Source organism: Capsicum annuum, chromosome 5, assembly GCF_002878395.1.
Source record: "Capsicum annuum cultivar UCD-10X-F1 chromosome 5, UCD10Xv1.1, whole genome shotgun sequence".
In the NCBI taxonomy this organism is placed as follows: domain Eukaryota; kingdom Viridiplantae; phylum Streptophyta; class Magnoliopsida; order Solanales; family Solanaceae; genus Capsicum; species Capsicum annuum.
In genome coordinates, this window is record NC_061115.1 from 82,137,248 (window position 1) to 82,162,352 (window position 25,105).

At 37.9% G+C, this 25,105-nt stretch overlaps 1 protein-coding gene across 2 annotated transcripts; it reads right to left on the reverse strand.

Annotated features, from left to right (window-relative positions):
• Positions 1 to 1,815: 1,815 nt before the first annotated feature.
• LOC107870827 (DNA repair protein RAD16) lies at positions 1,816 to 25,026 on the reverse strand. Of its 2 annotated transcripts, XM_016717487.2 has the most exons (16): positions 24,654 to 25,026; positions 23,866 to 23,958; positions 22,417 to 23,603; positions 21,464 to 21,586; positions 21,301 to 21,374; positions 21,026 to 21,086; positions 20,784 to 20,930; positions 20,614 to 20,699; positions 20,098 to 20,167; positions 4,718 to 4,846; positions 3,991 to 4,218; positions 3,409 to 3,513; positions 3,164 to 3,316; positions 2,840 to 2,928; positions 2,691 to 2,771; positions 1,816 to 2,144 (listed from the first exon to the last, which is right to left on the reverse strand). In XM_016717487.2, exons 1-16 carry the CDS (start codon positions 24,691 to 24,693, stop codon positions 2,072 to 2,074), a joined length of 2,739 nt encoding a protein of 912 aa, XP_016572973.1. In that variant the 5' UTR covers positions 24,694 to 25,026; the 3' UTR covers positions 1,816 to 2,071. The 2 variants fall into 2 exon arrangements, 1 of the variants encoding a protein (XP_016572973.1); XR_007055791.1 differs by lacking the exons at positions 1,816 to 2,144; positions 2,691 to 2,771; positions 2,840 to 2,928; positions 3,164 to 3,316 and adding an exon at positions 3,777 to 3,907 and having other exon boundaries at positions 3,417 to 3,513.
• Positions 25,027 to 25,105: the final 79 nt, after the last annotated feature.

Here is a 25,105-nt window from a genome sequence, read left to right on the forward strand (position 1 = left end):
AACGGATGATTCAGCTGTTGCAATATATAAATAATAAAAAAAATTCTTATATTATTGTAATTTCTTTCAATAGATCACTCATTTGTTGAAATAGATGACTGATTTGTGCAACAGATCAACTGTCAATATTATTTAGATTTCTTCCAACAGAAGTGTCATCTGTCGCAATAGATAAAGTCTTGGAAATATCTTCCTATTGGAATAGTTGATAGGATTTCAAACAACAGATTATTCATCTATTGGATCAGATGATTCAGTTGTTGCATCAGATGATTCATATGTTGCATCAGATAGTTCGGTTGTTGCATCAGATGGTTCAGTTGTTGTAGTAAAAAAAATAGTAGTAAGATTTTGTTTAATAGAACAACAACAATATCACCATTTAATATCAACTACACCAGTTTTACCAAGAACAACAACAAATCAACCCAGCAACACCAATACAATACAACACAACATAGACGCCAAGAACATCAATAGTGATCAAAAACACCAAAATTATTGTTTTGTTTGTACAAACACAAAGAACAAAAATCAAACTTCAGATAACTCAACAGACACCAATAAATCGAATCAACAGTTCGACAACAAGAACTACAGTAACAACAAAAAAATCATCTTTCACTCCAGAAAGAGAAGAGAAAAATAAGAAATACAAGAAATTAAGTTTTTCTTCGGCCCTCATTTCAAATTTAAGTAACAAATATTGAAATTGTTAACCAATACTAGAAGAGAAGTTGGCTCAAGTTTCTCTTTTTGTTAATAACTAAAAAAAAATCATAAAATTTTACCTGTGAAAGAAGAAAATGGACGATGAAGAACTCGAAGTTGTTGTCGCCGGAGAGCAATGTTGTCACGCTCGAAGCCCAACTATTTGTCGCGGAGAGGTCAAAGTCATCGGGGATTGAAGGAAGAAATTTGCAGAACTATTGGTTGGGAGAAACTTGAGAGAAACAAACGAGATAGAGAAAGGGGATAGAGGAGAGAAACAGTTGATTTGGATAGGAGAGGGTTGTGGAGTGATTTGTATTTTGAAAAGATTAGAAAGTTTTGAAAATATTAATCAAGTCTACAATTAACTTAATTAAGTTTTTTAATTATGTTTGACCCTTTAAGTTGATCAATGTCACCAATCCTTCATTTAAGACTTAAATAAAACTTTCCTTTAATTTTCTCCATTATCTTCCTCAAATGGTTGTTGGGTGTTGTTTTGGTGAAAAATGGAGTGAAGGTGAAGTCCTTTTTTTCCTTTCACTAAAGATTGTGTTTGAGAAGTGAATGAAAAATTTAAAGAGGCAAGAAAAATAGGATTGAATGTAAGGAAAAAGACGGATGATAATGAAAGAAACGAGAGAAAGAAGAATTTAAGCATATGTTATTAGCTAATGGTGCTTCAAGGGGTAAAGAGATAAAGATTTGAGAAAGAAGACACAAAAAGTAGTTTTTTTTTTCCTTTTCTTGATTTTTTTCTTCTTTAATGACATGCAATTTTATCATTGATAATAGTTTTCGTGTCATAGGAAGTGACTTTCACGCTCTAAATCAAATCTAAAATTGTAATTCGTGCTCAATTGACATAGCTTGAATATAGTTGGTGTTAAATAATTGAGATGCCAATACAGATAAACTCAAAAGATTCAGACTTATCTATGTATTTTGCCTAAAATTTAGCTTTATTTTGCATAGCGTCGTTTAGCATAATGAGTACTTATTTCAAGTTGCAATCAAAATCAATAAAATTTATCTGGTATACATTAAATTGTTTGTAATTTAATTAAGATATACGAATAGTACAAAAGAAAAAGGAACATTTTCTAGTAATAAATTAAGCTTTGCCTACCTAAACGTAAGCAATTCATATATTAAAGCTCTATGTTTAATGAGAACAGTATGATACACGGAGATGCGAAAGAAAAACAAATAATGAAATGAAAAACCCACTGGCAGATAAAAAGAATTATTGCCTTCCCTACTTGGCAAAAACAACAAAAGGGACAAAATTCGAGCAAGAAACTAAACAAAGATCAAATGTTCTTTCTTGCCAAACCAAGTAACAGAACATAAGCTTTCTTTAGGTTACAAACAAGAACTTCAAGTCTGCCTCTGTTAATTTTCCCAAGGCCTCGGAAGAACCACCGACCGTCCTGCACAAAATATCAAAATGCAGACAAATCAGCACATCAGAGAGAGGAGCGTCGGAGTAAAAGAGGAAAATCCAGTCAGAGTAAAAGAGGAAAATCCGAAGCCAAATGTAGAACGGAATAGGCCAATAATATCTATCCCAAATGAGATTTGAGCAAAGAAGCATTTAAGTGTGTATGGTTGTGACTTATATGAATGAGAAACCCTAAACAAGCTATTTGAGCTCTCCATGTATGACCCTGTACCTTTTCTGAAAGAGAAGGAAGATAAAACAGTGTATGACCTTGCTAAAAGCCCAACTGCCTCAATTATTAGTTGTAAGCATCTAGACAACAACAACTAAGCCTCTGACCATATCGATCCATTTAAAGCTCATCTGACCCCAATATTATATATATATTCTAGAGAGCACAAAAATTACTTGATTCTCTTAATTTATTCTGAAATCATTTTTGAAGGAAACATATCAAAATTATTCAACAGTTTCAAGTCATCAAATTATTTTCTCTGAAAAAGGCAACTAGCACAATGAAGTTGGAGAGACTTACCCTTCAAAAACTAGTTCTTTCTTCTCTTGCAACTTTAAGATCCTCTCCTCAATTGTATTCTCAATCACAAATCTCACAATCCTAGAAATGAGAAAGCAACAATAAGCTTCCTCTTTCGTATAGCTAGTTGAAGAAATAAAAACAAGCACCTGATTGGTTTATACTGCCCTATTCGATGGATTCTATCTTGGGCTTGCCGCTCCACAGCAGGATTCCACCAAGGATCCATCAAGAAAACCTAGTTAAGAGCAAGAGAAGAGCAACACATCAATGAAAGTAGCCTAGGCCATTCAACAAAAAAGTAAGTCCAAAAGGTATCTCTATTGTTTAGGTGCACGGAGAAGTTAAAATATCCCAAACAAAATAAATATTTGGAACCTGAAGCGAAGGAATCCAACAATAGATTCAAACCACATGGCATTTGACCAAAAACGACGAATATGCATTGACAGAGAAAGGAAAGGAACCCTCACTTGTGATGCCACTGTAAGATTGAGGGCGACACCTCCGGCTTTTAAGCTCATAAGGAATATCCTGCAATCTGGATCATTGGTAAATCTTGTAATTGCAGAATCTCTTGCAGCCATAGTCATGGATCCATCTAATTGAACACAACTGACACCCGACTGCCAAATGCAAACAAGACATATTTATTGCTGTAACTACTGATCGCAAAAGGAGGGGTAGGTTTGAAGGGGGCAAAGAAAACATGCCGTACCTTCTGTAGAGAATAGTGTATCAGATCCAAAAATGATGTGAATTGGCTGAAGACTATTGCTTTTGCAGAACCATCTCTTTCAACCATGAACCTTATTTCTTCTCTCTAGAACCAATAAAATAAGCAATGAGAACGGAACATAGGGTTTCTTACTACCATAATAGAGGTACCATAATGTCATAGGATATAAATAAGAATGAGATAACAAAAAGAACTTATTATTCCTGATTAGTTTCCACTCAAAGTGGGGTTGGTATTTGATGCAACATTTGTAAATGGTAAGCAAAACTTCAATTAGACCTCATGTATCCCCCATTTTGCACACAACCAAACTTAACAAGAAATTATCAATGTTCAAGCAAATTTACCACGATAAAACATATAGAAAGACTAAAACCATCATCCTGAACTTCCGCATGCGTAACATCATCTTGATATGGGAGCCTTAAGAAACATATCTAGTTCTTGCAAACGATGCAGTACTGCAGCTCCTTGCACTCTTTGCGAGAGGAAAATAAGACCATAAAGCAAAATACAAAGACAAGATAAGATATAGTTATTGATTGAAAAGTAATTGTATACCAAAGCATCTATTTTTGTGCTTGTCTGGAAATCATCTAGACGGATTCTGTTCAGTATACTTGAGGACTTAAACCCTTTGATAGTCGCTTTAGATTTTTGATCCCCCTCATCATTTGCGGTGAAATCCACAGTGAGTGGTTTAGAACATGAAGGGCATGAAACTTGTCCCACACTTGCAGAAAAATCTATCAGACATGACTTACAAAAGACATGAGTGCAAGAAGTAACCTGCAGTAACCAAAAGAGGTGCACATTTTTACAAGAGTCAGGTCAAATGACAGAATAATAGTTAAGGAATTCATAGCATCTTTCTAATGTTGTCAAGAAATGAGGTACAAGAATTTAAATCATGAAGTCCACGAGTTTTACAGAAGTCCTTTTAGGTGCTACAAGGCATTCTTATAAGCATTTCTAGTTAAAAATAAACGTTATCGTACGGTGCTGGAAAAGAATCTTGAAAAGCTCAGGCACTTAAAGAAGGCTTGAGAAACTATACAAAATAGTGTTTGAAAAGACACTCTAGATGCAAATGCAGAGAATATGGCAACATTAAGATTTGAAATATCCATCATATAATATACGAAATATTATGCAGTGTGAGTAAAACTTCATCAGATTCAACTTCAGTGAAGTATCAAGTTTCTTGATGATCATTGTTCCTTTCATCTTTCTTTCTTTAATACTTTTTATTTCTTCTCTTAGGGAATGGGGAAAAGATGCAACTCACAACTGGATCTTCTACTGGATCATGGCATAAACCACATGGTTGCTGTTCAACATAACCAGCATCATTTGTGCTTCCACTTCTAGCCAAAGCAGTAGTTGAGTATACCACAAGGTAAGGATGATCAACTGCCTGTACTCAGATCAAAAATAAAATTAAGTAAAATAGAATAAACAAATATAAGCAAAATTTTGCTAAGTTACAGCCTTTGATATAGATTCATGCATAGATCATAAAAAGTCAATTTGCATGCTTTAGTAAAAGAAATTTGAACTGTTTATTTCCTCAAGGACCTAAAATTATTAAGGAAGTTCAGAAGATGCAACAAGAGAAGGCAAGGTTTGTATATAAGGTCATATACTGGAGGATAACATCCAAACACAGAAAATTGTAGCTAAGATATGCTAAAACAAGCAAAATAATAAGAGTAACCCCACTTGCAATCACAAAGGAGACCAATGAAATCAAAGCTCACTCTTGTTCTTGCGTGGCACTTCTTCATTCAAGGAATTAAAAATAAGAAATATAAAACCGGCTCTTCAATATGAAAAGAGTTTCAGAAAAAAACATACTTCAGATATGTGTTTTTGACATATTCAATGCTACTGCTGAAGGACCATTTAACTAAACTGGATAATTTGGGATTGCATCCATTATTAGCAAGGGGATTGTAGGCCAGATTGGAATCCTTGTTCAACATCCGCCACACTGGATCGCACATCAGGCTGGTGGTTCTATGATCAAAACTAACGGTGGGTTTAGTACCTTGAATTTTGTCTCTTGGAATGTTTTTTCTTTCCATTAAATAGCATCCAAATGTTGCATCCACTTACAAGAACCTAAATTCAATAAGATATCATGATGTAAATTCTAAAAAAAAAAAAAACAGATGGACAGCCTAGTACGGAACTCAGTCAGTCCACCTCCAAATCATATGAATGTGGATTCAATTAAACAAGGGGACACAATAGGGCCGCACTCCTTCGTAGGGGGTTCTCATGGGTGGAGTTTACACTTTATCATATTAAATATAGAAAGAATAGTAATGAATATTACCAGATGAAAAACTTAAATAGTGTGGAGAAAAAATGAAAGAAAAAAAGATAAATCAAATTGAAAGTGTGAGCTAGTACAAAATGGATTAAGGAAAGGAAAAAGCAAGACAAAAATATTACTGAAGGAAAAATATAAGCGGTGAAAGAAACATAAAATTAAGGCGGATACAGAAAAACAGCTTAAGGGAGGAATATAGATGCCGCAAGATGGGGAAGGGAAGTTAACACTAATATAGGCACAAGAAGCAGCAGGAGGAGGTAAAGACCAAGCTGCCGCGGATGTTGGAGAATGGAGGAAAATACCAACGCAGAGCGACAATAGTGGGATCTGAAGTTGCTTTAGAAGACTTGGAAGGTTAGGCCATCTTCCAACATTAATTAAATTTTTCAAAACTAACTTTGAGTTGTTTTCTATTTCGGGAACCAAGATTTGGCTTCTTGTATACTTGATTTGTTTACTAAATCAAAAGGGTTATTTTTGTTTTTAGAAATGTTTTCCAGAGTATCTTTTGAAAACAAACAGGACAAGTACGTGATTAGAACGGAAGAAGGCAAACGCAAAGAGGGAAAAAATATGAAAAGAAATTGTATTTCTCTATTCATAATTGAGGAGCATGTTCTTTTCATCTCGACTCAACGTGACTAGCATCACTGGACTATAATCTCACACCTCCCCAGCTTACTTTATTTGGTGATTGCAGATAATTTTTTCTGGCACGGTCAAGTAACAAACAGCGGATAACTCTATCCAACCTAATTCATAGGCTAATCTACAAGCCAAGTGATTGTTGTGGATCCATGGAAATCAATTAATTAAATATTTTTAGTAGTTTTATTTATTATTGTAGAATAGGGTTTTATGTTTCCTACTTTCATAAGGATTAGACTTTCTAGAATAGGGTTTTATGTTTCCTTCTATCATAAGGATTAGACTTTCTAGATTAGGGTTTTATTTTTTGTAATGACCTAAAGTTGTTATGTCTGCATGCGCCAATTGAATAATCGTGAAAAAGAGAAATGGGTTCAGCAGATATTTTACAAGGAATGGTGGAGATAATAATAAAACAACGGTGGAGATTAGCCCAATTATTAAGGCAACCAGCTCAGCACCAACTCAACCAATTCTATAAATAGACTTAACAGAAATTGGGATTGGCAGTTATGAATTTGATCAGAATTCTCCTTGTCAAATCTTCTAGAACCTTTTTCTTTCTCTTCTACTCAATCTTCTGCTTCATTACTTCATTCTAAGCTTTACTACATGTATCCATGGTGGAAGTTGCAGATTCACAGTGAAGTATACCTTCGTGTTTCCTTATTCGTTGATTGTAATCGTTGGTTGTTACCAATAAAACTCCGTTCCATTATAAATTCGAATTCTCAATTCCAATTTAGTTACATTACAAGTGGTATTAGAGAAACGAACTTGTCTTGACTGTGGGTAGTAATTCGAAGAAAATGTTTGTAGAATCATCGACCTTGGTTGAGTTGGTTGAACGAAACAATGCAAATAGAATGACCCCAATGGATGGAATGTCAGGTATAGTTGTGAATGTTAAACAATTGCAGAGGTGGTGTGAGGATTGCATATGTAGCATTGACTGCCAATGCAACTATTGCTTCTATGGATGTGTAGCCAGTGTTGACTGCCAATGCTTCTTTTGTCTTGAAGTCTGTTTGAGGGAAATGAATAAAGAGGACAACCAAGCTGAGGTGGTTTCAAATGACCATGAAATGGCTGAACTGCTAAGGACTGGAAATAGCAGTAAAATTGATTCAAAATATAATGTGAACCAGATGTTCGACGAATGTCCTCAATGGTTCAAATCTGAAGTTCTAGATGAACTCCACTCCATACCCAATACGACCACCACGGAGACCGTGATCGTGAACTCACATCTGAATTCACGACTTCATGTTCTTGTTGTTGAGGATACAATACCGAAATTGATGGGTTGCAATGATCTGTCCAGTGCTTCTAGTGTCCCGACCCACCTTGTGTCTGCACCTTGGTTGATTTCAATTGAGGTACTTATATTTAAAAACACGGGACATAAGCTTGACATGAAGCTTGGTGACAAACTATTCGATATGAAGCTGGAGAGGGATAATTTTGTAGAAGTTTGTGGTCCACATACAACATTTGGTCTCCAAAATGCTTTGGGTTTATACATTTGTAATTGGGTTATACTGGGCACGTTTTCTGGGCTTGCCTTGATAGGGTAAAGTCAGTTGCTATGAAATCAGAGGATTGGGACGAGAATGAATCAACAGTAAGTGAAATTGAAACTGAAGGTACTGAAGTTTCTGAACCAAGGGATAAACCTAGTGAGGATGTATGTCTCACGGAAAAGTGCAGTGAGGGGACTGATGGTATCATAGTTGAGGCATGGGAGAATACCACCAAAATTGTTTCTATTGAAGCCACAATAAAGCAGTCAGAAAATACAAAGCAAGAGCGAAATATAGATGTGGAGGCATCGTCCAAGTTCCTGACGCCTTTACAAAATCAAAATATGGCAGAAATGAAGGTTATCATGTCTACTAAAAAAATTAAAATACCAGGTGGTGGTAAGCTGGAGATTGCAATTTTCAGAAAAAATGGGAAGTGGAATTCTTCAACTAACTGTTGCAATATCATTATGTTTTTATCCTGGAGGTTCTAACAGGTTCATAGTAAAATATGTAGTTGTTTTACATGGCTATGGATTTCATGATAAAGGAATTCTGGATGGAAAAATGGTTTGTGTGGGTGGGGAGTTTAGGAAGGGAATTCAGCTTGTCCCTGAAAATTTGACAATTGCATTGCCTCTAGTGAATACAACAAACATTGGTGATGTGGGAAGCTTAACTGGTAGATAGATTCTTATTAGCTGGTGTAGCTGTCGCGCAAGAAACTATTATTATTGAAGGTTGTGGAACTTCTGTAATGTGCATTCCTACTCTAATTTTGTTGCATAATTCCATGGCCTCGAGGGTTGCTGTGTATATTTTTCTGTGCGTATCCCAAAATTTTAAGGCAATGCTGATTGTAAACGTGGATCACAAGGCTGTTGTATAACCAAATTGTTAAGACTGATGCAACAGAATGTCCCAAAGACAAGGAGAGTTCATATGATGCATAATTTCTTACCATTGTTGTTTGATCCTCCTAAAATATCATGCCAGAGCAACTGTGTTTGATGCATCTAGTTTCAGCTATAAGTACCTTATTATAATTCGCATTTATGTTGTTATATGCTGGTGCTCAAAACCAGTCACTAAGTTGTGTCACGATGAGGGAATTTGTGATGTCGTGTCAGTTAAAGAAACTGACTGGATCAAATATTGTTGCAATCTGCGAGGGAGTCAGAAAATGCATTTTGGTGCTACTCAAGCAGGTTACTAACACCTTTCCGCAGCTTATAATGACTATTGAGAAGCATTGTTATGGTGGTAAAGCTGATACTGGAGACAAGAAAGCAAAAGTTGTAGGCATGAATACTAGTGTTGTCCTAAAAATTGATGTTGAGTTTTGGAGGGAGCACAAAAGGGATTTAATTGGGAATGCTAGAGCTTTGGGAAGATTAAGAATTGCTTGCGATAGGGCTAAGAGAACTTTATATTCTACTGCTCAAACCACTACTGAAACGGATTCCTTGTTTAAGGGAATAGAATCTTAACTATTATTACTCTATCTCGATTTGAGGAGTATGCATGAGCATGTTGTTTAAGAGTATGGAACCTGTGGGGAAGTGTTTGAATGAGGCCAAGGTAGATAATGTTCATATGCAGGAAATGGTTCTCGTTAGCAGATCATCTAGACTCCCAATAATTCAGCATCTCTTGAAGGATTACATCGATGAGAAGAAGCTCTACGCGAGTATAAATCTGGATGATGATACGACTTGTGGTGCAGCAGTTCTAGACACAATTCTGATTGGTAATGGAGATGAAAATGTTCAAGAATTGCTAGTGATTGATGTCACCCTATTAGAGCTTGATGTTGAAACTGTTGGCAGGACAATAATTGTGTTGATTTCCAGAAGTGCTACAATTTCAGCCAAGGAAGAGCAAATTTTCCCAACCTACTCAGATCATCAGCTTGAAAATGCTCCAATTGAAGAGCTCATTCATTTGAATTACTGTAATTGGCACTGGCAATTTTGTGGGTGTTCAGTTCTCCCTGTTGCAGACTAGTAAGAACCAACCATTATCACGGTCAAATGCATCATCCTTGACCTTGAGGACAAGGTCAATTTCAATCGAGAAGGATTGTAATGACCCAAAGTTGTTATGTCTACATGCGCCAATTGAATAATCGTGAAAAAGAGAAATGGTGTCCGCAGAGATTTTATAAGGAACGGTGGAGATAATAATAAAAAAACGGTGGAGATTAGCCCAATAATTAAGGCAGCTAGCTCAGAACCAACTCAACTAATTCTATAAATAGCCTTGGCAGAAATTGGGATCGGCAGTTATGAATTTGATCAGAATTCTCCTTGTCTAATCTTCTAGAACCTTCTTCTTTCTCTTCTACTCTCTCTTCTCCTTCATTACTTCATTCTAACCTTTACTACATGTATCCATGGTGGAAGTTGCAGATTCACAGTGAAGTATAGCTTAGTGTTTCCTTATTCGTTGGTTGTTATCAATAAAACTCCGTTCCATTATAAATTCGAATTCACAATTCCAATTGAGTTAGTTACATTACATTTTTCCTAATTTCATAAGGATTAGACTATTGATGTAATACTCCTATTTAAAGGGGGGGTCTAGAGAATAAATCAATAAGTTGTATTTCAGCAAAAAACAAGACATTGGAGTCCTCTCTTTCATTGAATTCTAAGATTTCAGTCTCCCTTTAACGAGCTGAAGAGATCGAAGTTCTCTCTTCCATTGAGCTCTAAGGTTTCAGCATCCCTTTAACGAGCTGAATTTATATATCGCCTCGTGAATCAACTCTTTCCTTGAGAAATCCTAACAATTTGGTATCAGAGCCTAACGCAATGGGAGATAAGATCAATTCCAGGAAGACTGTGCAATTACAGAAATCCTAATGGACTCTAAAATTGCAGCAATGGAACAACGCCTCAGCGAAAGAATGTCCAAATCATCCAAGAACAACTGTCTAGCTTGGGAATTGGCTTCACAAAACCAACAACCCATGAAATTGAGTCGAGTAGTGCTCCGATGATAGGTATATCAACAACTCCTACTAAATTCAATAAACTCCCAAATCAATTGACCGATCAGAATCATCCTGGTAATTCCCATTCGATAGTACGAATGTATACAAAGATGAATTTCCTACTTATAATGTCACCGACCAATTAATTTAGGGACATCGTTATGAACAATTTTTTGAAAATCAACATACAAAGGAAGCAAAAGAGGTTGAAGTGGTTAGGTTTCACATAGTGTTTTGGATAGCGAAAGGCGACAAAAGGCAACAAGGCCCCGCCTCGCCGCGAAGCGAGCACCTTTTGAATGTGCGGCGACAATTAATACAAAAAAAAATTAAAATAATATATAAATGATCAAAATGTCAATAGCACTAATATACTAGGAAATATTTCAAGTCAAGAATTAAAAATAAATAGTAAATAGATACTAAAAGTCTAGAACTTGAATGACTCAACAATCCAATATTCATAAAACAAGCAATACTAAAACTTTAAAGTCTATTGTTCATCAAGATTTGCATAATCTTCAATTCCAACATGCATTTCATTATATTGCCCCTCATCTTCTTCCTCTTCAGATTCTTCATCAACTAGGGCCCGAGTCTGACTTGAACTTGTCGTTTTTCCATTGTCAAGTGACCTTGACCTTGACTTTCTCCTAAGACCATAGACAATACCATCATCAGCTCCAGCTGCCATAGCAACAGTACCCCAATTAAGATCACCTTCTTCATACACTAGTTCATCTTCTTGATCTTCGGGGCCAACAAGTAACCATTCATTAGCATCTTCAATATTTTCCAAGATAATAGGATAAATGGTATCGCAAATATCATAGTGACGTGCCAATGTTCTATTGTACTTAACGTACACTAGATCATTGAGACGCCATAACTCAAGCCTATTTCTCTTCTTGGAATGAATTTGTACATAATAAAGTAGTTACTAATTAGATTCTAATAATAATTGCTTCAATATAGAAAGTTGAATATAATAACTCGTTCTCACATGTTCAAAGACACTCCAGTTTCGCTCGCATCCAGATGCACTTCAAGTTAAACTCAAAACTCTCATGGCAAACCTTTGCAAATTTTGAGTTCCGATACCAAATAGGGACCACCACTCAACTATAGAAAAAAATTAAAGGTTAACAAGTATAAAAATCAATAACTTAAGTAAAGCACTAAAGCTATAATAAAGATAACTAAACCAATTCTTGTGTCTCTGGCTCTAACAGCTTGACTAGAACCAAACAATCAATCCGCACTCTTGTACTTAGCAAGCACAGCAAGTAGTAAATCTTGTGTGGAAAGATCGGGGACCATCGTCTCAACACAAGGTAGCAACTCTCCTACACTTTAGCAATTTTCTCCACTCGTAGTTAATTTAAAGTACAATCCCAGATTCAAAACATACCCTGCAGAATGCAAAGGTCATTTGAGTTGGTCAGTCCACCTTGAATCAATTATTTCAAGGACTTTCTCAGAATGTCTCGAAACTCCATCAAACCCCCGTTGAATAGTTTCCTTCGCCTTATGCATTACTTCAAGCATATAGCCCATTAAAGGTCCCCATCCACCAAGCAAAGGAACAAGACCAAAGGACCACAAACTTTAAGAGCTTTGACTACACCATTCCAAAAGTTTGCAAAGAATGACGAATACTTCTTTCCCCAAAACTTCCTTTGCAATTTACTAGAACTCCATTCATTGGAGATGATCAAGCTTCTCAAGTTCTTCCTTTGTTTGTACATAGCCTCCAAAGTCAAAAAGGCCGTTGCGAATTTTGTCTTGGCCGGTTTCACCAAATTTTTTTCATTGGTGAATTTTCTCATCAACTACAACAACTACGACCTTTGACTTATGTAAGAACCACCTTTGTGGCCTTCTTAAAAACTGAAAAAGACATTATATCAACTATTAGCTTAATATTTATTTAGACTTTAGTAATAACTAAAAAAAAAAGGTGTTAAGTATTACCTAAGGCATATGGGTTAATCTGGAATATGTCTTGCAACATCAAATTGATGCAATGGGCAGCACATAAAGTCCAGTAGATACGTGGGTACACAACTCTCATAAGCACCCTACGTTTACATTCTCACTGGCATTATCAGTTACAACTTGTACAACATTTTCCGATCCAATATCCTCAATTGTCTTCTCAAACATGTTGTACATCTTAGTGCCAGTGGTGGACTCATTGATAGCATCAACATAACCAAGAAAAATGATCCCTATCAAGCAATTGACCAAAATATTACAACAACAACAACAAAAAACCCAGTGTATTCCCACAAAGTGAGGTTTGGGGAGGGTAAGATGTACGCAGTCCATACTGCTACCTCCGAAGTAGAGAGGCTATTTCCAATAGACCCCCGACTCAAGATAAAGAATACTAAACAAGGGGATGGATGACATAACAGAAATAAGGAGTAAGAAATGATAAAATAGAAATCAAAGCAAGAAATCAAAGCAAGACGAAATACGAGAAATAAGGGCAACACAAAATAAGAAAATACGAACTAAGAAATAAGGAATAGGACACCCACCTAGTAGTAACACACTCACAAACCAAAGACACCTATGTACACATTCCTAGGATTACTAACCCGGCTACATCAGGTCTCTCCTGACTGCTAGCTACAACTCACACACTCACTAGCCTTCTACCCTTATCCGCTACCTCCACACCTTCCTATCTAGGAGTTGACCAAAATATTAATGATCATTTTTTCCATTACGAGTTGTACATTTATCCACCATACTTTTGCCATTGAACCTTATGCTTCTCAACAAGTTCACCAACTTTCTTCACTTCCTTCTTTAATTGAATAACTCTAAACTTCATGATAGATAGGTGGCTTCATTTCCGAGCCATGCTGTCCTACCGCTTCTATGAAGTTAATAAATGAATCATAATTGACACAATTGAATGGGAGGCCTGCATCTAACATCCATACCGTGAAAGCATTTATCACCCGCTCCCTTAAGATCTTTTTTGTGTCATTAATTCCTCGTCCTCTTCCTGCTCATGCCTTTTCAAAGCCGGTGTTATGTTCTGGCTTTTGTAGACAAAACTTATCAATAAGACCTTTCTTCATATATGCTGAGGATGATACACTACAATTCGAAGACATTTTTTGATATTTGGAAGGAGGCATCATTTCCTCATGTTCATTCATATCATTATCAACAATATTATATGATGACACATATATTTGATTCTTTGGATTTGTCGCGGCTTTGCTATCAACAAATGCCTTTACTTCATCCCTAATGTTTGTCGGACAAGTTTGACATATCTTGACATTTTTATTTCCTACTTCAATGGTAAGGATTTCTTTAATAACTGAAATGCAATTTGCGGGCCGTATTCCGATTGCCGATCTCTTCGACTCTCTTCTACGGCGACTTCTCCGATCAATTGCCGATCAATTAAAACTCTGCTCGGAACTTGCCTCCGCTTTCAAATCCTTAGGTTTCGTCAGTGATATCAGCTTCCATAAGTTCTTGACCCAACGACAACAATGCCACAAGCCAACGTGTCTCTATTTCAGATCCGACCGGAACAATCTTTTCCAGCGCAACATCGGCCAGAATCATTCAATATTAGACTTCGCATCTCTGTTCTCCAGCAAACCCTCCTGTGAAACCAGTCGATGCATCAATCCTACGTCGGAGTTCTAATTTCCGGCGAAGGACGCCGGTTTCCAACGAGTATTTTCGACTCTATTCTCGTTTTTCACAATCCTTTTGCAGGTACTACAAGACTAGATCCGGCACTTCAAGCAGCGACAAGATTCCGATAACCAGCATATTCTCCGGCGATCAATTACAGGGACGCGACACAACAATAGGGTAAAGGCAGCGGCAGCAAATTCTAGCGACCAATTTTCGCACCAATTTGTTGAAATTCAACAAAATAATCAAGAAAACATCCATCACTGCGTCTTCTCCAAATATCAAGTGCACTCGTTTCACTTTTCTTTAGTTTATTTCTCTCTAGTTTATTTGGTGTAGGCTTTCTCTCTTTTTCTATCTTGATATCTTGTCTGCTTTTCTTGATTTGTTCCTGTGGGATTACAGGTTTCGATTTCTCCGTAACTTAGTAGGTGTCCTTTATTCACATACTTGGGTAAGTAGTATAGTGTTTGTTGTTGCTTGAGAGTAGCAAACTCGTTTGCTGGTTTTTTGTTTGATTATTTAGCTGTTTTTAGCCATACCCTTTTGCTCGTCATGTTTTTGTTTCCCTTGTTCTTCATTTTCTTTTAGTCTATCCTTTTGAGTGGTGGCTAGGGTGACAAATGGCTGACTAGGGTCATGTCATAGGTTGGGGTCGAAGATGGGATAGGGTCTAGGTGCGAGTCCAGGGTTAGGGGCGAGGGGGAGTAAGGCTAGGTGGGATAAGGGTGATTCTAGGTTGAGAGTTGGGTCCAAAAACATAGAGACGCTTCAAGGTAAGTCTATAGAGCTAGTGAAGATTCTTAAAAAAAGGAGGGTTAGTATAGCATGTGTCCAGGAAACTAAATGGGTAGGCACTAAGGCGAGAGATGTGGATGGATATAAGTTATGGTACTCGGGTAGCGTGAGACATAAAAATGGGGTAGGTATCTTAGTAGATGAGGATCTTAAGGAGCACGTGATGGAGTTTAAGAGAGTCGGTGATAGGTTGATGTCTATTAAGTTGGTCATTGGCGGGTCTTCGGTGAACGTTATTAGTACCTATGCTCCGCAAGTAGGTTTGGACGAGGAGGAGAAGAAGGGCTTTTGGGAGGTTTTAGACGAAGCGGTGAGGGGCGTCCCGAGCATTGAGAAGCTTTTCGTGGGAGGAGATTTCAATGGGCATATTGGGTCTTTGTCGAGAGGTTATGATGATGTGCATGTGGTTTCAATTTTAGGGAGAGGAATAAAGGTGGAGCTTCTCTTTTGGATTTTTCTAGGGCTTTTGGGTTGTGGATAGCGAATTCGAGCTTCCCGAAGGAGGAGCACCTTATTACTTTTCGTAGTTCAGTGGCCAAGACTCAGATTGACTTTTTGCTCCTTAGGAAGGGTGATAGAGCGCTGTGTAAGGACTATAAAGTCATACCTAGCGAAAGTCTTTGACTTACATAGGTTGGTGATGGACTTGGTACAACAAGGGCAAAAAGAAAGAGGAGTGTGGAGGCTCGGTCCAGGATTAAGTAGGGTAGCTTGTCGTTGACTAATGCTTTGGAGATGGGGGAGAAGTTGAAGAGTAGAGGGGCTTGGGAGAGGAGAGAGGATGTGGATAGGATGTGGGAGACGACTGCCAGTTACATTAGGGAGACCGCTAAAGAGGTATTGGGTGTCGCGAGAGGTTGATCTAGTAAGCATAGAATGGATTGGTGGTAGAACAAAGACCTTAAGAGGACGGTGGAGTATAAGAAGGTGGCTTATGCCAAGTTGGTTGAGAGAAGGATGATGAGTATAGGCAGACGAATAAGGAGGAGTATAAGGTAGCTAGACAAAAGGCTAAGCTAGCGGTTACGGCAGCTAAGACAATAGCTTTTGAGAGCTTGTATGTGGCTTTAAAGGAGAAAGACAGAGATAAGAAGTTGTATACGCTTGCCAAGGCCAGAGAGCGGAGGGCTCGTGATCTTGATCAAGTGAAGTGCATCAAGGGAGAGGATGGTGCAGTGTTGGTTGAGGATGCCCCCATTAGAAAGGTGGCAGTCCTATTTTCATAAACTCTTGAACGACGAGAGGGACAAAGGTTTCGTGTTGGGGGATTTGGAGAAATCTAAGGAGTGTCGCGATTATGGTCATTGTAGGCGTATTGGGGTTGAGAAGGTCAAGGCGGCTATTCACAGGATGTGTCGGGGTAAGGCGACGAAGCCAGATGAGATTCCAGTGGATTTTTGGAAGAGCACTGGCAGGGCAGGTTTGAAGTGGTTGACAAGGATGTTTAACATCATTTTTATGGAGGCGAAGATGCCTGAAGCATGGAGGTGGAGTACGATGATTCCTTTGTATAAGAACAAGGGTGACATCCAGAGTTGCAACAACTATAGAGGTATTAAATTGTTGAGCCATACTATAAAAGTCTAGGAACGGGTGGTAGAGTTGAGAATGAGAAGGATTGTGACTATCACTGAGATTCAGTTCGGTTTTATGCCAGGCCGCTCGACTATTGAGGACATTCACCTTGTGAGGAGATTAGTGGATCAATTTCGAGAGAGGAACAAAGGACTTGCATATGGTGTTTAATGATCTTGAGAAGGCTTATGAAAGAGTGCTTAGGAAGATTCTATGGAGGTGCTTGGAGGCTAGAGGGGTGCCTATAGTGTACATTAGGTCGATTCAGGACATGTTTGATGGCGCGAAGACTCGTGTGAGAACGGTAGGTGGAGATTCGGAGCACTTTCCGATTTTGATAGGGTTGCACTAGGGATCCTCTTAGCCCCTTTTTATTTGCCTTGGTGATGGATGTTTTGACATAGCATATTCAAGGGGGGTGCCTTGGTGTATGTTATTTGCTGATGATGTGGTATTTATTGACGAGACTCGGGGAGAAGTTAATGATAAGTTGGAGATTTGGAGACAGACCCTTGAGTCTAAAGGATTTCGATTGAGCAAGACCAAAACGGAGTACATAGAGTGTAAGTTTAGTGATGTGTCGCAAGAGTTCTGAAGCTGGACTCTCAGGCCATTTAGAAGAGGGAGAGTTTCAAGTATCTGGGGTCTATGATTCAGGGCAATAGTGAGATTGACGAGGATGTTACGGATTGTATTGGGGCAGGGTGGTTGAAATGGTGGCTCGCTTCAAGAGTTTTATGTGATAAGAAGGTGCCCCCGAAGCTTTAAGGTAAGTTCTACAAAGTGGCAGTCCAACCGGCTATGTTGTATGGAGAAGAGTGTTGGCCAATTAAGAAATCCCACATCCAAAAATTAAAGGTGGCGGAGATGCGGATGTTGCGATGGATGTGTGGTCAGACCAGGAAAGATAGGGTGAGGAATGAGATTATTCGAGAAAAGGTGGGAGTGGCTACGGTGGAGTATAAGATACGAGAAATGAGGTTGCGTTGGTTTGGGCACGTGATGAGGGGTTCTGATGCTCTAGTGTGGAGGTGTGAGACACTGGCTATGAAGGATTTTAGGCGGGGTAGAGGTAGGCCGAAGAAATATTGGAGGGAGGTGATTAGACATGATATAGAGCAGTTACAGCTTACGGAGGACATAACCCTTGATAGAAAGGTGTGGAGGACGTGGATTAGGGGGTGGGAGTGCGCCGATAACAGTAAGGGAGTTCTTTATTTGTGTCTGAAGTTTCTTGTTCGTGGTGTTGAGTGATCTCTATGGTTTCGGATAGATAGTTTTTACTATTGCCTTGTGGCTCTATTATTATCTTATGGCTAGCGGTGATAGTTTATTTTGTATACTGTACAAGTTTATATACATTAATGTTTTGTGTTTGTCATAGTGTCATTGGTTCCAAGTCGGGGGTCTATCAGAAACAGCCTCTCTACTTCACCTGAGGTAGTGGTATAGTCTGCGTACACTTTACCCTTCCCAGACCCTACCAAGTGGGAATACACTAGGTATGTTGTTGTTGAAGTGTTGCTTGAATCGAGTAATACCACCATTAATAGTATGTCGACAAAAATTGCATATTACCGCATCTTTTGATGGTCCTTGTGTACCATAATTCTATACAATGTCCTTCTGTTTGCTACTAGTAGATTGAGACACCATTGAAATTGAAATAGTTGTTGAACAAGTCATTTAATTAGTATATTACTATCATACTATGTCATATAATTTATTAAAAACAAAATTACATAATACATTTATGCAGTGCTTACGACTTACTGTTAGTCTGTTACCGTGAGTCAGTGACACTGTTGTAACACTGTATCATTGTTACAGAATGGAAGAAGAGGAAAAGTGGAAGAAAAAAAAACAGCATGCCAATGTTCAGCCACCAGCCAGATTAAGAAGAAGAAGAAGAAGAAAGAAGGTAAAAAAGAAATCAAGACTTACCGGAGTAGGAGGAGTCGTCGGAGCAGCGTCGCCGGTCGCTGGAGCTAAAGTCAAACTTGTGAGTTGTGCATAGGTAGCAGCCGCAGTCGCCAACAAGTAAGTTGGTATAGCCAAAATATGAAAATAAGGCCTAAAATTAACTTTTAACCGTAAAACTCTAATTTAAAAGAAAAAAAGTTCAAAAGGGACGCCATCGTCGCCTTTCTCGAAAAGGCGTCGCCTTTTGGATTTCGCCTCGCCATGAAGAGATCGGAGTTCTCTCTTCCATTGAACTCTAAGGTTTCAGCCTCCCTTTAATGAGCTGAATTTATATATCACCCTGTGAATTGATCCTTTCCCCTAGAAATAGTAACAGTGACCCTAATAAATGAAGCTATCAAAAAGTGATCCTGATAAATAAATTAAATCTGAAGCATTCGCCCCAAATAATATGATTCCAATCATTAAAAATGCATTAGATCCACTCTTCAGTTTTTGCGTGATGAAAGAGAGACAATGAAGATCAATGACCGCCCGTAATGTCAAAATGAGGACGAGTCCAAGATGTCACTGGATTTGACAGTAGTGGTCATGGTGAGCTGCACTAATAACCCTGGTGCAAAGACACTGTATATTATTTCCATGAAAGCGATCAAGCTAAACAGGTTAACTTCAGCTTATATTGGAGACATGGTTACGCCCACTATCAACAAGTGCAAGCCAGGTCTTAAGAAGAGGGTTACGCCAGCTGTCATTGTTCGCAAGCCATGGATTAGAAAGGACGTTAACCTGTGTTGATCTTTGATCTAGGACCGCTAGTGCTGCCAATGCTATTGTGTAGAAGTAGCATTTCCAAGTAATTTGCAATTCTTGTTTTGATGGTTTATCTAAGATTTTGGATATCTAAGGGTTCGTCTTAGTAAGAATTATTCTGTGCGCTTTGCAGTAATAAAAGATATTCGCCCGTAAACAACATCAGAAGTTTCATTTCTATGTTTTAGTGCTTTTATCACAATTGATGTAGAAGTATTACTAAGAAAAAGAATGCATTAGAACCATAGTATGAAAGTTAAAAATGAACCTATAGCAGCAACATAGACTGTCATTCAAAACTACAAACAAATACAAGCAGGTACACCAATACATTATTCAGAAAAGTTCAGATTGAAAGCACAATCTCATACCTGTCGCAGGCGTGTGAGTAGATCAAAAATGTGAGCATAGTTATTCATCAAGGTACCAGCTTGAATATATCTGCACCAAAAAACATCAGGAAGAAACATTATAGTGATAAGAAAAAAGAACACTGCTTATTCTAGCTCTCATTAGTTACTTTTTTCACAAGGTGAAATAGCTAGCATTGGGCTTTTCTTTTTTTTTTTTTGGATAAGGTAGTTAGTATTGAGCATTTTCCACAAACAAAACTATGTCAAATGATTATTTTTCAGGATTTCCAAGAAGGAACGTCTGTATGTTTTCAGGATGACTTAAGACATAGTAATCAGACAAAACATATACCATGTAAGCACTCGATCTAAAGAACGGAGAAAAATAACACACAAGAAAAAGACCATGATCTTTCCTATTTAAACAAATTGAATAAGAACACTACCATGAGTAGCGAATGAAGAGCAACAACAAAGCAAAGATGACTTTCAAACAAGAAAGTGTCTAGTTGCATAAGTACTGAGATGACATACGTATTAAATTGTGCCTGGCTTTCATTGTACAGTGATGTGTAGTAATCTTCTTCTTTAACATCCAAAGAATCTTTGCGCAAGGTAACCTGAATGCAAAAGTAAGTAACAGGCTAAAGTGAAAGAAAACGATTATCAACTCAAGCATTGCGTTAATGTGAACCAAAACGTACAATCCTTGGAGGAAGTGCAAGATCAGCAGCCCTTCCCTTTTTAGTACGTCTTAGCAATATGCTTTTCAAAATTTTGTGTTTCAACAAAACCATCGCATCTCTACCAGTCCCATGATTCCCTTGAGATTGTATGGGTGAAGCAATATACTAGAAACAGAAGATGTATCAACCTCTCCATGTCAGCAACAATTTTTTGTCAGAAATAACAGGAAGCACCAAAGTACATCAATTTGATAACTTACTCTATTCCACCAGCAAAAGTGCCGAACAGATTTGTGGGGGCAACATGGGCAGTAGGATGCGCTAAATTAAATACAAACATAAAAGTGAACAAACAAGAGATATCAAAACGGTGGAAAATAAAAAGAGATTCACCAGTCATAGAAACATTCAACCACAAACTCTCTGATAAGAAAGAAATAATATAACAGAATAAAAATAAAACAAATCTTGAACAATATGTTTCTCTGTCCAACCAAGTATCGCGCAAAGATCAGAAAGAAACTTTTAAGTCTACCTATAGTCGAGAACTCTGCAATCACAATCTTTGCAGAAGTAGTACGAGTAAGGAGTAATTTCCAGGAAACGTACCTGTCCAAAAGTAAGGACGTATTTGTTTCAGAGAAATGAAGTTGTGAATTACGTAAGCTGCAGTAGAACATTAATCCCAGGAAACTTACAAGTGAGTACAGCTCTCCTACACGGTTCTGGAGGGGAGTACCACTTAAGGCCCACTTATAAGAAGATTCTAGCGCAAGAATAGCTCTTGTAGTGTTGCAGCGTCTATCTTTCACATAATGGGCCTATGCCACAAAAGTGTAATCAGTTCGAAAACTGCTGATGGAGGGTTTGTATCACACACAACACACATATATGTACAGTATAACCACATGTGTCTGCACATGAAGGGTTTGTATCACATGTAAAGAAGAATTTTTAGATGCAGTCGCAAACACTTCATGCCTTATGTACAGTATAACCATATTGTTGGAAGGAAGAGACTGTTCATGCTTCATAATCAAGACCACTTAAAAATGGAATAACAAGGTATGAAGACCAAACAAAAATGCACAAAAAGGTTTCATGTCATGAGAAAGTGAATATTGCAATGCTCTTTACGACAGAGACAAAAAAATTTCACTCTTATCATTATTTCAAAAACTGATAATGCAAAGCCTTGTGTAATACGTGCATGTTTTCACCCAGAGTGTTAGACAGTTCCATATGCGCCACACCAATCTTCATTCTCTATCTCCTTAAAAGATCCACCATTTTGATCCCCACATTTCAGCTTTACATACTTTATGAATAGCTTGATTCTCGGGAAGAAAATTGATGCTTGAGCTCCAAGTCTCCAACTTACGAAAAGGAGGATAAAAGTTTACAGGAAGAAAGTGAAAGAAAGCAAATGGGAACCATATCTAGTGAAACCAACAAGCTTACGCCAGAGGAAACCTATAAAAGTGAACTTTGACAAGCTTCCAGTCAAATAGAGGAACATCTAAATATATGTGCAGGTAAGGCAGGGAATCATCCCCAAGTTCCGAAGGTTTGAAGTGGGCCCAAAGGGTTGGCTCCAAACGGACTTCTTAGTCAACAAAAACAAATGTGGGTCTAGTTATGCAATGATTACCTCATCCAAAATGATGCGATTCCATTTCACGGAGTGTAAAATTGACTTCCGCATGGACATATCTTGACCGATGCTGGCTGAATTATCAATAGAACTAGAATCAGTCTCGCTCTTGCGCTTTATGCCCTTCCCACGACCTCGTCCACGCGTATCAATCTCTGAATCACTGTTTGTCTTATCCTTGCTTTCAATAGAGTCCTTTTTCAGCTTTGACATTCTTCCTCCAGGCTTTGACTTCTTGCTCTGCTGTTTCGATTGGTTAGCAGTTTTAACAGCATCTGGTCCACAAAAGTACTTCTGGTGAACAGACAGCTTTTGTTCATAAAAAGCCTTTCCACACCATTCGCATTTTTGTTTTGGTGGCATCACATTTTTCCTATACTCAGCCTCCACTGTGGAGTACGTAGTGATAACAAAATCATATTCCGCGAATTTTTCAATATTTTTCTCCCTGTTGGCACCATGATAAACAAGAATTTTGTTGCTTCCTTTAGTGGTGAAGCGGTCAATCTCACTGACCCACTGAATCACAGCCACAACAGGACATACGACTAGGGTTCCTTTAACTGCTGGGAGCTCTTGTGAAGTACAAGGGGCAGGTGAGAGCAAACTGGAATCAGAAACAGCTTGTCCTAATTCGCGTTTAGCAAGCACAAGAGCTATGGCTTGAACCGTCTTCCCCATCCCCATCTCATCAGCAAGAATACCGCCCCTAGCAGTAGATTCTTCTTGCTTCAACGCCCAAGCCAACCACTCTTTCTGGTACCTCAGCAACGGCGTGATCAAATCAGATGGTGGCTCAGTTGTTTCAGTCCCCAACTCGCTCTGACTATTAAAGTCTAGATCATTTGTATAGTTTACAGCCATCCACCTATCGTTCTCTTCTTCCCAGATCTCCCACTTCAAAGTGGGTCTCTTCTTTTTATTCTTGTCACGGTTCTTCTTCCTATCCTCTATCCTCCCCATCAATAGGAGATAGCCATCATCTACTTCACCACCCCCTCCTACTTCATTCATTACCCAATCTTCATGCTCTTCTTCTACTACCTGCTCTTCTTTTTTTTTATTACTCTTTTGGCTCTTTTTAATAACTGACCGAACTTCCTCTGCTAAATTATTATCAAGAACTCCACTAGCTTGGGCTTCGTTCAACAAATTGCTTGCTTCATTTGCTTCATCTGTCTCATCTGCATATATGATTAAACTAATTAGTACAATCACATAATTAGCCTGTTGCATTAAATATTCATCGTACATCCATATTTGTCTGCATGAACTTTTGCCTTAGGTTAGACAACAGGTATCATGCATCAGTGAAAAGAAAGTCTCAGCACACTATAAAGTCACTGTAGTGAAACAATTAAAAAAGACTAAATTGAGGGCATCTCAATTCTGTCTCGTAAGCAGATAGTAATATTTGTATGAAAAAAATAAAGTTATATGGAATACCTTCATCACTGCTTCCAATGTAATCAGAATCCGAGGATATACCAAGAACGTCATCCTCATCAGAGCTGTCCAGATATCGGCTGCTTTGTTCTCCTAATTTCACAACCAAGTCCAACCACATCATTCACCTTTACATAAAACACATACTAGATATAGATATGTATGAAACATGCCATCTCAGAGTAAAAATTCCATTTTACTCGCATAATCCATTTGGATTGATCTTATACTGGCGTCTGGTTCATCTTAAAAGCCATATAAAGGAGACTTAAGAATAAAAATGTCAGTTCAATCAATCAACACCTTACTCCTTAATTATATTTAAAAAAAAAAAAAAGTGGTGTTGTGCAAATCTTGACCATCTCTGGGTACCTGTTTTCTCAAACCAACACATGTATCAGGAAACTCAATCCGAGGTTTAGGGAAAAATCGTCATTTCTTTAGATATTTGAAAGGAAATTAACTCCTGGCAGGGCAGTCATTTTCCTGATTCTTCAGTAACTGGTTTTTTCTAGAGAAAGTGTTTTTTTTCTTTCGACCAACAAAAACAAAAACAACAACATACAGTGTGCGGTTCTACCTCAAAGGTAGAGAGACCGTTCCCAACCAGTGGCTCAAGAAAGATGGCCCAAAAAGGCAACAGACGTACACCAACAAAAACATGGGAAAATTGTGAATTCCTACAGACCAAACACACCCTAAATAAAATTCCATTTCATCAAAAGAAAAAACGATGGATCACACATGTATAGAGCACCAGAATAAAAGAAAGGATTTTTCGAGCAAACCTTTAGCCGAAGACGACGAAGGACGAGAACGCAGCTTCATTTTTTACAGAGGACAACAGTTGCGATTTAGGGTTTTGCAGAGACAAAGAGGACGAAATACTCAACAGTTGTGGTTTCTGTTTTTCCGAAGAAATGGGTAGGAGAGAGGCGTGCGGCGGGAAAGCCTTTCATATACTAGTCACAATTGATATGAAAGGATGATTGCTTACGAACATTTAAAGAAAAAAATTGAACAAAAGATTTGCTTCTTTGCTTATGACATTAAGAAAAAAAATTGAATAAAAGAAATGCTTTTTGCTTTTAAGTTTTGGTGATTTTTGATCAAGGGTAAGATCTTTTAAAAATTTCTTTAAGTTAATCAAAGATTAAGTTTTGTATAGAAAAAAGGATCAAAATATTCAATAATTGTTATGCTTGTTCTCGTGAAGAAATGAATAGAAAATAACCCTTCG

What these genes read in the sequence shown, in the direction of transcription:
- LOC107870827 (XM_016717487.2), bottom strand. Translation starts at nt 24,693, where the DNA reads ATGAAGCTGCGTTCTCGTCCTTCGTCGTCTTCGGCTAAAG. An exon ending in TAGGAGAGCTGTACTCACTT is followed by an intron (nt 21,375 to 21,463) that starts GTAAGTTTCCTG and finishes ACTTTTGGACAG; the next exon opens with GTACGTTTCCTGGAAATTAC. An exon ending in TACACTATTCTCTACAGAAG is followed by an intron (nt 3,317 to 3,408) that starts GTACGGCATGTT and finishes TGCATTTGGCAG; the next exon opens with TCGGGTGTCAGTTGTGTTCA.